At 41.1% G+C, this 15522-nt stretch overlaps 2 protein-coding genes across 2 annotated transcripts in view; one reads left to right on the top strand and one right to left on the bottom strand.

The window, feature by feature from the left end:
• The window catches only part of LOC118406749 (T-complex protein 1 subunit beta-like), a 21661-nt gene extending 19876 nt beyond the window's left edge, over window positions 1–1785 (bottom strand). Inside the window, exon 1 of the mRNA XM_035807054.1 lies at window positions 1675–1785. Coding sequence (XP_035662947.1) covers window positions 1675–1677 — 3 coding nt within the window. The 5' untranslated portion in view covers window positions 1678–1785. The remainder of the gene's footprint in view (window positions 1–1674) is intronic.
• A 188-nt stretch (window positions 1786–1973) lies between these two features.
• Window positions 1974–14388, top strand: LOC118407146 (DEP domain-containing protein 7-like). Its single transcript, XM_035807564.1, has 13 exons — window positions 1974–2055; window positions 2958–3169; window positions 3235–3459; window positions 4717–4814; window positions 5084–5146; window positions 5393–5565; window positions 6500–6692; window positions 7161–7378; window positions 8364–8438; window positions 9353–9495; window positions 10339–10552; window positions 11270–11296; window positions 14155–14388. Exons 1-13 carry the CDS (start codon window positions 2025–2027, stop codon window positions 14352–14354), a joined length of 1872 nt encoding a protein of 623 aa, XP_035663457.1. The 5' UTR covers window positions 1974–2024; the 3' UTR covers window positions 14355–14388.
• Window positions 14389–15522: the final 1134 nt, after the last annotated feature.

The following is a 15522-nucleotide window of genomic DNA, read 5'->3' as shown; positions in this document are numbered from 1 at the left end:
ACAACTCCTCAAATGTTACATGACCAGTGTTTTTCTGCAAATCAAGAAACATTCCCCTTTCCTAGACTTTGCTAATGAGCGCTGCAATGTTTTCTGTACGAGTAGAGGTCATGGATAAACAGTATTCTTACAACGTTTATTTGAAGGGCTAAGAAGGGCTGAGAATTGTCGTAAAAACGCACGGTACATTGCGTTTATTTGAAGGGCTGAGAAGGGCTGAGAATTGTCGTAAAAACGCACGGTACATTTTGCGACCATAGCAGACCCATCCAAGGACGAACCATTAAACCGGGGACAAAGCCGGGCGCCTGCGGCGCCCCGGCAAAAAGTAAAGTGAGTAATAAAGTTCTAGGCTTTTACAGCCTTGCTTCAGGCCTGTAGAATTCCAGTCTTCACTCATGCAATTCTTACGTGATGTTGTTCTTCTTCTCCCTGTGATTTTCCAATATGGTCTTACAATAGTGAACAGTTTTACTTTTAGCCTCAGCCACAAACTGTGATAAACTAAGTTCCAGTCCTTTTTTTCCCCAGAGAATTCTTGTGTTCAAAAGATGAAGTTTCTTTCCACTCAGTTTCTTTCCACGCTTTGCAGTAGACCTTCACATTACAGGCAGCATAATCTTCAATCAGTTGAAGGCAGATGCCTGAATCCAAAGAAGAAGAAGTTAAATCTGTGCCATCTCCAGACAGGTACAGTCAGTGGACATTAAGAAAGAGGTCCTCGTTCCCATGTCTGGAGTGAGTGGACAGTTTCTCTCCTTCCTTTGCACCACCTACACTGACATGTTCACACTACCAGGCTGGGCTGAACCCAACCCTGTAGGAGTGATTACAGTAAGGCACGGGTGTGCAGGAAGGTGGCCTGTGGAATACAAACTCTCACAGTCCTATAGCCTTTTTGAGGACATACATTCCGTCACTTTTAATATCGAATATGTTTTAAATTTTGAGTAGGCTGCTTTGAGTTTAACTTTGAGGTCGAGCATTTCATATTGCAACCAAACAAATTTACATGCCTTACTACATTTGTACTGTAAATCGTCAAATACTTGTGGTGGCTCAGAGTGGACTCTAACTACGAACTTACTAGTTGTAGTAGTACATAATAATATTAATATCCGAGAACATTTCCACAGACTCTTGCACTGCACTACTTGTGTTGTTTTAACAGCGAGCTCTGAGATGCCCAAACTCCCAGTTTCAGCTCACCTTAAAATGTGAGTACTGTCAGTGTGAACTTAAGGTAAAATATTTTTTTAGCACAAAGCCACATTTTTACAGACATCTTGTGCAATAAAAAAAATTATTCATGTCCAAATTTGGACAGCAGTCTGGTTCTTTCTAGAACATTCTCAGAACGTTCTCAGCACAACCCAAAAAGCTTCCAGTGGCGTGTGCCTTTACCCAAGGACACAAATTTTGATACAGAGGTAGGAAATGTGACCAACTTTGTGCACACGCCAAAAATTACAGAATTTTTGTTGAGGAAAAAGTGATGGGGAGGGGGGCACCAAAGAAAGACATGCAGTTGCCCCACGTGCACTGCACAAATTTCACGCGGAAAAAATAAGCAAAATCCATAAAACCTAAAAATCTGAGGATACAGGGTAATACACTAGTAACAGCTTAAGGTTATTGTAGTGAGGAAAGTTGAAAATATTCATCAAAACGTACCATTTTGCTAGCTGGTAACGGTGCTGGTGGATGTTTCTAGATTTTTCTCTCACCGGCGTGTAGCGATGCGCGCACCAAACGCTGTTCGACTATTAAGATGTTCCAAACGCCAAAGCATTTTTAAACTGACTTATACTACCTTGTTGTCAAAATCATGTCAAAATATAATCATTATATTTTGAAATTGAATGTGATACGTTAAATATGGCAATATAGGTCATTTAACGTTCAAAAGGAAACGTAACTATGAGTTGCGTTTTTGGGCCTTCACCATCTCGAACGACAAAGTCTCGCGAGATTTCGCGATAATTACTCATCCCACGAACTGCACGACGGGAAAACTAAGAACGATGGCGGCAGCTTCAAGTGGTCAGTCCTTCGGTAAGTTGGACATTTTCGACGATTTTTACCCTTTCTTGACTTTTTGCGAATCCCTTTTTCCTAAGAATATAGTGCTAACAGTCTTAGATATGAAGGAGAGATGTTCTGGGTGAGTTAACCCCCGAGATTTGAGAGGTAAGTACGTTAATCCAAGAGACAGACATGACAAGATTTGTGTCAGTGGCGGTTGGTGGTCCGTTTACAAGAACCGCTCTTAGTAAACAGAGAAGGGCTTTCCTTTTGTCTGTTTGAATGGGCGTGAATTGGCAGAGGCCAGACTACTTGTATGTGTATCGGTTGCAGAATCTTTGTAGCATGATGTGTATCTAGGAAGATGGAGATTTCATTTTGTGATGTCAGAAGTTTATAAGTAATTTATGTACGTCTTAGATTTTGTTTGTGTTGTTGGAAATTTAATGTTCTTTTCAAAAAGGGTGTCTGGATCTCCTGGGACTAGACTGCGAAAGAAGAAGACAATATCCTCTATTTAACCTACATTTGTAGCATCATTTCTGTTCAAAATGATAAAGTTCTGTACTGGTAATAGCATCAGGTAATCACAACCTTGAATAATCTTCCTATCTAAAAAAGAAAAATTTGCAGTAGACATTTGGAGCAGACTAGTACTTAGTAAGTAATCATTCAAGACTTGAGAGTAGATAATGTTTAAGACAATTTTCAAATGTATCTGTCAATTGTAGATTGCACCACAGTCACAAAAACAAAGAGCAAAATTTGTCAACTTGCATGGCCTGAAAAAAGTTGAAGGATAAGTAGTGCAAAAGATGCCATTAAATTGACTTGAGTCATTGCAGGTACATGTACTACCACAATGGTAGTAAAGATTACAATTTGTCATCTTTTGTCTGTCCATGATTTTGTAACACCTATTACTTTAACAGGTCCCTTCAAGGCAACACAGATCTGGAATGGAATCATCCACCACCTCCAGGAGCACGCAAATGTGCGGAGACACCGGCGGGGTCTGAAGTACCATCAACACTGCTTCACAGGCGCTGATGCCGTCAGTGTGCTGCTCATGTATCTGCAGGACAACAGTTTTCAGTTCGGGGCCTGCGATATCACCAGGATGAAAGTCATCAGATTGTGTCAGGTACGTACTAGTATTACTGTTTCGCTGGAGCTGACGCTGTCAGTGTGCTGCTCATGTACCTACAGGACAACAGTTTTCAGTTTGGGGCCTGCGATATCACCAGGATGAAAGTCATCAGATTGTGTCAGGTACGTACTCAATGTTTCACGTTAATCCAAGAGACAGACATGACAAGATTTGTCTCAGTGGCAGTTGGTGCTGTCGGTGTGCTGCTCATGTACCTACAGGACAACAGTTTTCAGTTCGGGGCCTGCGATATCACAAGGATGAAAGTTATCAGACTGTGCCAGGTACGTACAGTCAAACCTGTATTAGCGGCCACCTTTGCATAACGGCCACCTGCCCATAGTGGCCACTTTTTGTCGGTCCCTTGGATTCGTAATGATTAAGAAATAGGCTTAGCGGCCACCTGTCCAACGCGGCCACGGCCACACGATTTCCGGTCCCGCAGGTACAAAAACACTGCCGATTACGGCCACGCGGACCGCTGATCTATGTTTCGGCACGCGTTCGGCCATATACAGCTGCCGTATCGTCACCCTACGCCGGATTTAAAACCTCTTTGATTTATTTTCAAAACAAAACTGGCGCTACCCATACCCGCCGACAAGCGAGGTCATATAAGGTCAATAGACGACACCAATATTACAGAGGTAAATTGCGTTAAAGTTACGTTCTAATACACTATCGCTTAGGTTAATTTTTATCACAAAAACTTTCTAAATGAATTGTTACAAAGACAAAATGATATGAACTTCAGACTATGGTGGATTTTATTCTTACATTTATTAAGAGATAAGTCTAAAATGACGAGACTTTTCTTGTGAGTACCACATTAGCATAATGGGCGAACCTGACGTGTGAACGCGGGAGGGAACACACGGACGGCGAAGTATCAAAGGATACAAGACAAAAGATCAAAGAAATATGACGATACCGGTCTCTTTGACAATATCAACTGTAGAACATTTAAAACTTTTTATAGCTTTTGTTTTCTTAATACATGTAGTGTAAAATCATTGCAGTACATGTACAGTACTGTATTATGTGAATAAAGATCAGTGGGTACTAAAACCATGTGTAACTTATTGCTTGTGGTCAATTAATTAGCATATTCTCTATAGTGGCCACCTCTCTATAGTGGCCAATTTTGACCAGTCCCTTGAGTGGCCGCTATAGACAGGTTTGACTGTACTAGTATCAGACAGAGTACAAGAGAGAGAGAGAACTGGTATACAGTCCATGTTTTTATTTTTTTTTATTTTATGAATAGATAACCCATATGATCCTCACAGGATTCACATAGCTTCATTAGAGTTCAAAACTTGTACAAGTTGATGAGATTTTTTTTCACAAAGATTGAAAATTAAAGTAAGAAGATTCAAACTAATAGTATTACGGCACAAAGGGGGTAAGCTTTAAATGCTTTTGAATGGCATCTGTCAATTTTTGTGACTTGGCTACATTAATCAGTATTGAAAAGGGATTGTGGCTGTTTGTAGCATTCACCTGATCTTTATTGAAGTTTGGTCTGTATATTGAAACAGGTGCTGATGGACAATGGAGTGTTCCAGCCTGTGGGTATGAAGGCAAAGTCCAAGGGGAAGTCTCGACCATTCGATGACAGCAACAGCAAACTATACAGGTGAACCATATTAAACCCCTGAAATTTAACTGGATAGAAGAAATTGCACCTCCAATTCAGTAGGTTAGAATTTATATAGAAGAAAATTATCTCCAAGTCAAAAGATATGTCATTGTTTTGGATAGGACTGATCGATTTGACTTTTGTAAGTGCATACTGCATACTTGTACTGCTGGTGCATTCTTTGATCTTTTCTGGTTATTTCTACTTTAAGTTTTAACTGCTTTTCGGTGTGTGTGATTTAACTCTCTTGCACTCACAAAATGTAGGTTCACAAAAGCCAGTAAGTCGGCAGATGGCAAGGAGAATGTGGCAATGTCAAGTGAAGACAGGTGAGAGGGGCACATGTTCTACATGTATGACAGGAAATTTACTGTGTTTTTGTGCAATTGTGGCTTTCTGTTCAGATATGCAGATATGATGCAGAAATTGAATTTTCCATAATGTTGATTTTAACATTGTTCACAATGTTAGAATTTGAACCGTGAACTACTAGTATTCCCTTGTCCCAGCCGCTAGAATTACAGACTGCTATTTTTTTATCAATTTACAGTGTTTTTATGACATGTATTTTTCAGCCAATCAGACGAGGACGAATCAGGTGTGATCCAGAACACCCTCGCCATGGCAACCAGTGACGAGATCCTACGCGAGCTGTTCGGCGAGACGTACAGCCAAGAGACCGAGTCCATCTGGTCTTCCACCAGCAGTTTGGCCAGCAATGGCTCATCCTGTAGTATATCCCACGCAGGTTTGTTATATTCCCAACCTCCCTGTCATTCCTTTACCCATTCTACCCTACTAGCCATTCTGTATTCTATTGTGTGCCCACCTTGCTGCTAAGTACAAAAGAGGCATTGTCATTAGATGACATGGAGCCATGCGTAATTATAGGTAGTAGTATATCTCCCAACCTCCCTGACTTTCCCTTACCTATCCCAACCCTGTAAATGTCCAACTAGTATATGTTACAAACAGTTTGCCACTTCTTGTTGCCACCAAGTACAGTAGGGGAATCCACAACAGGCTATATAGATCCATGACCAACTTTACCCCTCACAATCTAGCTTGCAAGACCAACAGCTTTTGGTAGGGTTTTCCACAGATTCAAAGCAGATATGTGAATAAAATTCTGCTTTTGAGTGTACAAGCATCAAAGATACAATTACAACTGTCTTTGGAAAAAGTTTCAAATGTTGTGGTTACCTCTATGAAAAATTAGGTATTAATACTATTATATATAGTTTTTTTGCATGTGTGGGCTTGTGTAAGTGTGTCTTGTTTTTTGTTGTGTGAAAAAGTAATATATGATCAACTGCAACTTTAATATTTGTACTTGAAAGTGTGTGTTCAAAATATTGCATGTGCACCCTTCCCCTCCATTCAGCCATTCTTTCATCATTATGCTTTCATCCATACGTCTCAATATTGTCTTTATGTTGGTACAACTGAAATGTGTCCATGTACATTCATTCAAGCACTCATTCATTCCAATCATTGTTTCATCCATCCAACTTGCACAACTCAAATGTGTTATACATGTCCATGTACCTTCATTCAACACTTGTTGAAGCACTCACTCATTCATTCCACCATTCTACATTTTATCCATTCATCCTGTCATTCCATCTCTGGCTGCTGCCTCCGATTAACCCTGTGCTGTCTCCTGCTGTACTAATTTTCAGACCTTTCAGTCCTAGACGAGGTTTGGAAGGAAATGACCCTGGTGAAACTCCTGACCATTGTGGAGCTCCCCCTGTTGGACGGCATCCTCAGCATGTGTAGCGAAGCCAAGCAGCACCGACTCAGCATGCGGCGAGGCCTGGTCATCTCCAACACCTGTACGGCAAGCTCGGATTCTGACAGCGACAGCATCAAGTAAGTCTTCATCTATCTACCTGTGTTGTTCTTGTTAAAACTTTAAGAACGTGAAAATAGATTTTCTACAGTTTAATGTCATGAAGTTCAGATTTTTGGGATGGATGGTGTTATATTTTCTTTCATCTTAATAAGCGAATTTCTGTCTTGGGACGGAGTTTGTATTGGTAGTAGCAACAAAAGTCAAACCTGTAAAAGTGACCACTTCTATCTTGCCAATGTGAACATTAAGAATTCTCTCTATAGACATAGTATAGTGACCATTTGAAGACTTCATATAGACCAGATTTTAATAATTCCCTCAGTTGTCTTCTTGGGCAACTTTGTGCATTGTTATAAGATATTGGTAATTGACAGTAGAAAGAAAAGAATACACAAAATAAAACAACTGATAACTTTATAAATTGAGTCATGTTTTCATTTCAAGGTTTGTGAAACCCTAATGCTTCGTCTTTTCCGTATGTCCAGTTATTTCTTGACCCATGACCCCTGGATAACCTCTGGCCTGTCGTGTCTGGACTTCATGCCGGAGACGATCGGGATGAAGCTTAGCGACACCGCGGCCGACACGCGCGAATGGAAACTCTCCCTCTACCAGGCCATCGCTGATCACTACACACACCTGCATGAGCCTCTGCTGACCAATCGGCTGTTTGATGTACATGTGGCTGTCCTGGGCCTGATTGGTTAGTTTCTCAGACATCACATGAACATTGAATGATTATCACATGACCATCACATGTTTGCATATGATGCTACATACACCTGCACGAACCTTTGCTGACCAATCGGCTGTTCGATGTACATGTGGCTGTCCTGGCCTGATTGGTTAGTTTCTCAGGCATCACATGATGAACACATGACCATCACATACTTATCACATGACCATCACATGATTATCACATGAACATTGCATGCTTTACATTTGATGCTACACCCACCTGCATGAGCCGCTGCTGACCAATCAACTGTTTGATGTGTACATGTGACTGTCCTGAGCCTGACTGGTTAGTTTCTCAGGCATCACATGATTATCACATGATCATTGCATGATTATCACATGATGACACTACACCCACCTGCATGAACCGCTGCTGACCAATCAACTGTTAGATGTATGCATGTGGCTGTCCTGGGCCTGACTGGTTAGTTTCTCAGGCATCACATGATTATCACATGACCATCACATACTTATTACATGACCATCACATGATTATCACATGAACATTGCATGATCATCACATGACACTACACCCACCTTCACGAGCCCCTGCTGACCAATCGGCTGTTTGATGTACTAGTACATGTGGCTGTCCTGGGCCTGATTGGTTTTCTCAGGCATCACATGATTATCACATGATCATTGCATGATTATCACATGACACTACACCCACCTGCAAAAGCCTCTGCTGGCCAATCGGCTGTTTGATGTACATGTAGCTGCCCTGGGCCTGATTGGTTAGTTTCTCAAGCATCACATGATTATCACATGACCATCACATGATTATCACATGATCATTGCATGATCATCACATGACACTACACCCACCTTCACGAGCCTCTGCTGACCAATCGGCTGTTTGATGTACATGTGGCTGTCCTGGGCCTGATTGGTTAGTTTCTCAGGCATCACATGATTATCACATGACCATCACATGCTTTACATTTGATACTGCACCCACATAGACAAACCTCTGCTGACCAATCGGCTGTTTGATGTACATGTGGCTGTCCTGGGCCTGATTGGTTAGTTTCTCAGCCATCACGTGATTATCACATGACCATCACATGATTATCACATGATCATTGCATGATTATCACATGATGACGCTACACCCACCTTCACGAGTCGCTGCTGACCAATCAACTGTTTGATGTACGTGTGGCTGTCCTGGGCCTGATTGGTTACTTTCTCAGACATCACATGAACATTGAATGATTATCACATGACCATCACATGTTTGCATATGATGCTACATACACCTGCACGAATCTTTGCTGACCAATCGGCTGTTCGATGTACATGTGGCTGTCCTGGCCTGATTGGTTAGTTTCTCAGGCATCACATGGTTATCACATGATCATTGCATGATTACAACATGATCCTCACATGATACTACACCCACCTATATGCAAACCTACTGCTGACCAATCGGCTGTTTGATGTACATGTGGCTGTCTTGGGGCTGATTGGTTAGTTTCTCAGACATCACATGATTATCACATGATCATGGCATGATTATCACATGATCCTCACATGATACTACACCCACCTATATGCAAACCTACTGCTGACCAATCGGCTGTTTGATGTACATGTGACTGTCTTTGGGCTGATTGGTTAGTTTCTCAGGCATCACATGATCATTGCATGATATGATTATCACATGACAATTGAAACAGTTCTGTATTATCTTACTGGAAAAAAGTTTCATCTGTTTTTGATATTGTCAACTTTTTAGTGCCACTGCTACCCATGACCTTTTGACAAAGATTCTTTTGTGAACAAGCAACATAACACAGCAATTAAAGAAAAACTTATGTTCTTAAATAATCAATGACATTCATTGAGCAAACTGTCAAGTATTTGGTCTTTTCATGGGTGCAGCCCCTACAAAAAGTTTGTTCTTGCTTATTGAATTTGTTATTTCTCTCCCCAGTGAAGAGTAAGCTAGCCCAGGCAGTGAAGGCCCTACAGCTGGTGCTGCTGCTGCTGCCTTCTGAGAGCAGGGAGGAGCTGAGGAGGTTACTGCGCTTCATGGCTCTGTGTTCCACCAACACACAGCTTCTGTTTCACAATAAGGTGAGAAGCAAGGTTGTTGTTAGACATTTGTAATGATGATCGTACGTATGATGAGGATACTACTGCGCTTCATGGCTCTGTGTTCCACCAACACACAGCTCCTCTTCCACAATAAGGTGAGAAGCAAGGTTGTTGTTAGACATTTGTCATGATGATCGTACGTAGGAGGATACTACTGCGTTACATGGCTCTGTGTTCCACCAACACACAGTTTCTCTTTCACAATAAGGTGAAAGGCAAGGTTGTTGTTAGACATTTGTAATGATAATTGTACGTATGAGGAGGTTACTGCGCTTCATGGCACTGTGTTCCACCAACACACAGCTAGTCTAACCACAATAAGATGAGAACAGGCTTTTTCTGGCTAGGATTTTATGATACGGTGTCTGAATTTCTTAAAGAGTTGCGGCAAGTGATACAGGCAAGAGTATTGCAGGGGTGCATCCATGGTGTCAAGTTTTTGAGAATTTTAAGTTGAAATGGTGCATTCTAAGGTATCCTGAGGGGCAAAATTACTGTAAGAGACAAATGTAACTAACTTACAAGTGACCTAGTACTAGTACATAGTAGCATCCCTGGGAAGTTATACTTAAAACAGTGCATCCAAATTTAATGGTACCTGGATGCATGCTTGGCTGAGATCCTCACTAGGAGCATCTTCACCAGATAACTTTAAACAAAGTTTACAACTAGAATTGTGTAAATGCTGGATGTGAAAGGTACAAGGAGCCCCGGGAGAAATCAGATGGTAAAATAACTCTTGGCAGTCTGCAATCCCCCAACTTAAGTTTAGAAGGATGCGAAGTAGTTGAAATAACGCATGTTTTTTGTACACTATCCCAGTGTGACAACAGAACATCCATCCGTCGAGCCTTCACCAAGGCTGTCGTGCGAAACCCTGTTCTCGGCAAGGGCCAGACCGAACAGCTTGTCATGTACATGGTGGACAACCACCGCGAGATCTTCCAGATTCCTCCCGACCTCAAGGAAGCTGTTGAGATGAAAATCCAGTCCTTACGCGCAGGGGCTAAACCTGAAGACATCCCCCTAGGTAAGGGTGAGTGAAGCTTCGCGTTCCTCCCTGCATGCAGTACATCCTTTGGGTGCTAGGAGGCGCCGCTGTGCTGTCATAGCAGGGGGTTGGCTTAGATACTCCCCCTGCTTGATGGCGAAGTGGTACAGTCCTGGTCCTTATAAGGGTGTTGCCCGTGTTGCATGTTCACCAATCAGGGAATGCATGACAAATCAGCCACGACAATCTTTAAGAAAAATAACACCATCTTCTTGGATCTACACCTTCTTGGATCACAAGATCATAGATCTGCACGTCACGTCTGTCCGACTTGGATCACGAAGATTCGAACAGTCTTAAGTGCACGATAATAACTACTTGTATTTACTACTGTCACGTGTGTGATACTTTCTGTACAGACTCAAGTAGGCTGCATTTTACTGTTACCGTTTTTTTTAGCATTTAAGTTTTGGAACAGCTTATTTGACACAATAAAGCAAGAAAATCAGTTGGCTGATGAGTCTGTAAGCTTGAACAAGTTGAAATGACATTTTGACAGCAATGCGCACATTTCAAAGTTTGCAGATCACTGATGAGCCCTGACAAATGTTAGGGGGTAGATTTTCTGACAAAAACAAAGTCTGCATCTACTATATGACAGGTGCTACAGGAATGCAGCCTACTTGAGTCTGTACCTGAACTAAGAACTCTATGTATATAATGGCTTTGTAGGCTTACTGTGTTCTTGTGCACTTCTTACAGTTGCAGGGAGGAACCCCTCTTTGCCAGGTACCTATTGTTGTCATGATGATAAGGCCTAGGGAAAAAATATTGTGTTTCCTGTTTCAGTCCTGAAAAAAAATTTGGGTCGGTAGGTAATTATAAAGATTATAGTAATTTTTTTTAGGCTTGCCAAAACTCTAGTGTGACATACACTTAAAGTAAACTAAAATGCACAAGGACACTAAGTGTCTTTCAATGTCAAACTTGAATGTCGTGCATAATCAGATACATTTATCCTTCATTGGATAGCAGGGTTCTAGCTAGCGCAAAGTTGCGTAGCGGCCCGCTACGTTAAAATTTTGGACCGCTACGCTCATTTTGGGGCTGCTACGCTTATTTTCAATACAAAGTAGCGGCATTTTGACTGTATTTATTTGTGCAATAATGCCAGATCAAATGTAAAAAAACGCTGGTTTCAGTTGTTTCAGAGGGAATCGCAATGAGCAAAACACAAATACATGTGTGGGCGCTGCCTGGCGTGACTTATCAGGTCCCATGTGCACAGAACGCACGGCCGAGGCGGGTCTTCATGTTGCCCTCCCATATGTGGCAAGCCCAGAGCCATATTTGGGCTAGACTGGCTTATTACGACTTGCCGAGGGAGTGTCCTTGTATGACAATCTTTTTCGTGGAACTTGAACAACTACAACTACAAATACGTTTCCTCCTCGTCCTCAACGCTTTTTCCTCGTAACTTGCGCGCCTACCCTCACTAAACTGCATTAATAATTTTTAAGGATAGAAAAAATAATAATCAGACACTTGTCCCTCATACACTTGGCACATCCCGATCAGGCGGTGGGAGGCTGTTGAAAAAGTTCGTCACAGTAGCAGATACTTTTGGTCATTTTATCAAAGTAAAAACTAAACTAACAATATATAATGTGAAATATTTTTAAAAAGTTGGAGCACTGTTACCATCAGATATGCTTTATGAGCATTTGTTTTTGTCATGTAATCATCAGATATTGTCAGTTCAGTCTTTGTTTTGGAAATTCCAAAGGCCGTTTGTCCTCCCCAAAAGTAAACCTGACTAGACAACACCCCCAAAAGGGCGGAGTCTGCACTGCCAGCAGGCTGGTGCCAGATACTGTCCAGTGCAGTGGGTGGAGTCAAGTCTCTTTAGCCTCTAAAAAGTTTTGCCGCCAGCACGGCCCCAGTGCAGTGGGAGGAGCATTGTGCATACAAGCCGTGGGAATGAATTTCCCTGGAGGGTCCCGCCTCATAGATGAATACATTAAACCATATTTGGTGTGTCTCAAAGGAACGTGTTTTCTTTCTATCTTCCGGTAGTGCCTGCAGAGGAATCAGCAATACGATATGACATGTAGGGGGAGGTGTAAAATGTTAAGTGTGTTCTGTGTTCTTTCTCTCACTAAATTTCTGGAATTGATTTACAAGAGAGGTAGAGTGGCTTACATTGATAAACATGTTAAGATTTTGGCAGTGTGATGTAGCCATTCTTTATTCAAGTATTGTAAACATTGTTCCCACTGCCATGAAATTGAATACAGTATTCTGAACATTGTATGGAAATGGAGGAACATTGAGGAAGTCTAAGCAAATTTGGAAATGTATGTAGAAATGATTAAAGACTTTTGAAATTAATTCTTAACTTTGATTTGACTCTCTAGTAACTTTTAGTAAAATGATGTTACTTACCTGTTTCTAGGTTTACCTGTTAATTTTTTGTTTCTATGTATGAGTTAAGATCTTGTGACAAGGTCCTTTTTAAGGGTAACACAGTGACAAGATGCAAAAGTATAAGAATTACCCATCAAGAATACATATTGAGAAAACAACAATTTTCCTTTTATAGGTCCCTAAGAATGGCTCATTTCAATTTTATATTTCCAAAAGCTCCATACCGTGGCAGGGGGGAACGCCCCCCTTCCACACCATCCCCCCCTCGGTCGCTTCGCGCCCTCGCGCTTGGTCGCTTCGCTCCCTCGCCTGTACCACTACGCTCAAATTTCATCCTAGCTAGAACCCTGGATAGGACATGTAGTGTTTTTACTTGAATAGAAAGCAGGCTGAATAAAAGTTCTAAATGGAAACTATGACTCCACTGCCCACCCAAAAAAAGTCTAGGGTCAGCAGTTTTTTTAGGGTAGGTTGGGAAACAGGAAACATAACATTTTTTTTCCTAGGCCTAACTGATCTTCATGCATGTTTCACAGAAATAAGGATCCAAAATGTTTAACTGGTCACTTACTAATACAACTCTTCTCTCATTTATTTTAAGGTGATTTGTTGTGTGAGCAAGTTGATCTCTCAGGGCATAAATGGAATATTTATTCTTTCATTCAACAATAACAAACGTTTGAAGGTTTTTACCTCTGTTCTCTGATAGAAAATTATGTTGACTTTGAATTATGCATGTTTTATAATGGTTGGAACTGAATATACGTGTTTCAGCTGTACAAAAAGAATTCCTAACCGGTGTATTTCATGTTGTTGTTAAAATTGAAGGGTTGGAAGTGAATGTAGTCGTTTCCTTGCAAAAATAGTGCATACAGGGTTGTAGCCAGCACCCCATCATTTGACAGAACTATACTGCGCATGACAGAACAAATGTTAAGATCCTTTTGACCTCAACAGACAAAAATCAGTGGATAAACACTTAAGAATAAACAAATTTGAACAAACCACCCCCAAACGGTGGCCTGTAATTGAACAATGTCTGAAATACAGAAAAATAAGTCTTTGGTAATTTTTCAGTCAATAGAATTTAGACAAGGAAAGAAATTCATGCTGGCTAGAGCCCTGGTACCGGTTGGAGGTGAACGTATTACTTGCTGTATGAAAAAAAAATTGTCCTATTCCCTTGTATTCCTGATCAAATGTGACCTTCTCCCTTGTAGCAGTAGGATTCTGCAAGCGAATCACGATACAGGAGTACGAGGCTCAGGCAATCACGGAGACGGAGAAAGCGCTGGTCGACATGATGAACGGCATCCTGGACCACACCAAGATGACTGTCAAGGAGAAGCAGCGCCGCTTGAACGACTTCTGGAGACACCATCCCAAGATTTACGCCAAATTCTTCTCTGGTATGATGTGAGGGAGCAGTTTTTGTTCTCACCATGAGTTGACCAAGACATGCATCAGGGGAAAAAGTGGGGCAGGGGTGTATGATTGCCATTTGATGGTAACTACCCCTCTTGTACACACACACACACACACTACATGTGTATGTATTGGATTCTTGCCATTGTATACCTTAAAATTGCAGCCATTAATACTTTAATCAGTATTTATATATTCTGAAATACATATATTTTGCACAAGATATAATGTAATGGTTACTCAAATACCCAGATAGCTTTTCGTCTGACCAGTCATAAAATCTATCCAGTCATTATTCTTGTTTATTACCTGGATGTCTCACCCTCATCAATGTATACATCAGGAATTATAGGCTACATAAGGAAATGATTAACGAAATCAAGTTAACTGTACAGTGTACCTCAAAGATAAAGATAACATGTACATAAGAGACCTACCTCCCATTGTACAGCCCTTCTTATAATCTGTCTCCCACATGCTTTTTCTTCTTAACTCTTATGATGTTGGGTAGCAGTTTCACATTGAATAATGTCTTAATAATACTGTAAATTGCCAAACATTTGCTGTGGCTCTCCATTGCGAAAACCTGACAGCAAGAATGTGTGTTTCCATTGTATTACTGTAAATGCAGAAACTTTCGAGGTGGATTAATGTTCGCGGTTTTCGGGGCAGCGTAACATAACAGTAAGAGACTACAGTGCATGGTCCTACAGCGAAATTAAAACCACCGCGAAAAGTCCTTTCTCCTGCTACCGTGAAATTAAATCTCCGCGAACTTAAATGCATTTACAGTACTACAGTACTTCAGATTGGTTTCACTGTGGCTTAAAAATCTGCAAAAATGCCCTATCCCTCCTACTGAAAAGTAGACCCTGCAGAAGTAAATCAATGTACTGTACAGTTTCGAAAATTTGCTCCCTATAATAAAAATGTGCAAGATGTGCCAAGGGAAAGAAGATAAAAATTCAGTGACAAACACAAACTGATTGATACATGTACAAACTGCACTTCCTATGCCACAAAGTATTTCTTATAAGCTATGATAACTACATTTACAGTCAAACTTGCCCAAGAAGACCACTTAAAATCTGATGCTTAATGCTTGTGTGTCAATGGAAAACTATATAACTTTATTATAAGGGACCAGCAAAAAGTGGTCACAT

Source organism: Branchiostoma floridae, chromosome 19 (assembly GCF_000003815.2).
Source record: "Branchiostoma floridae strain S238N-H82 chromosome 19, Bfl_VNyyK, whole genome shotgun sequence".
NCBI classification, from domain to species: Eukaryota; Metazoa; Chordata; class Leptocardii; order Amphioxiformes; family Branchiostomatidae; genus Branchiostoma; species Branchiostoma floridae.
Note: the sequence above shows the minus strand (reverse complement) of the source record. Positions and strands in the feature narration are given on the sequence as shown.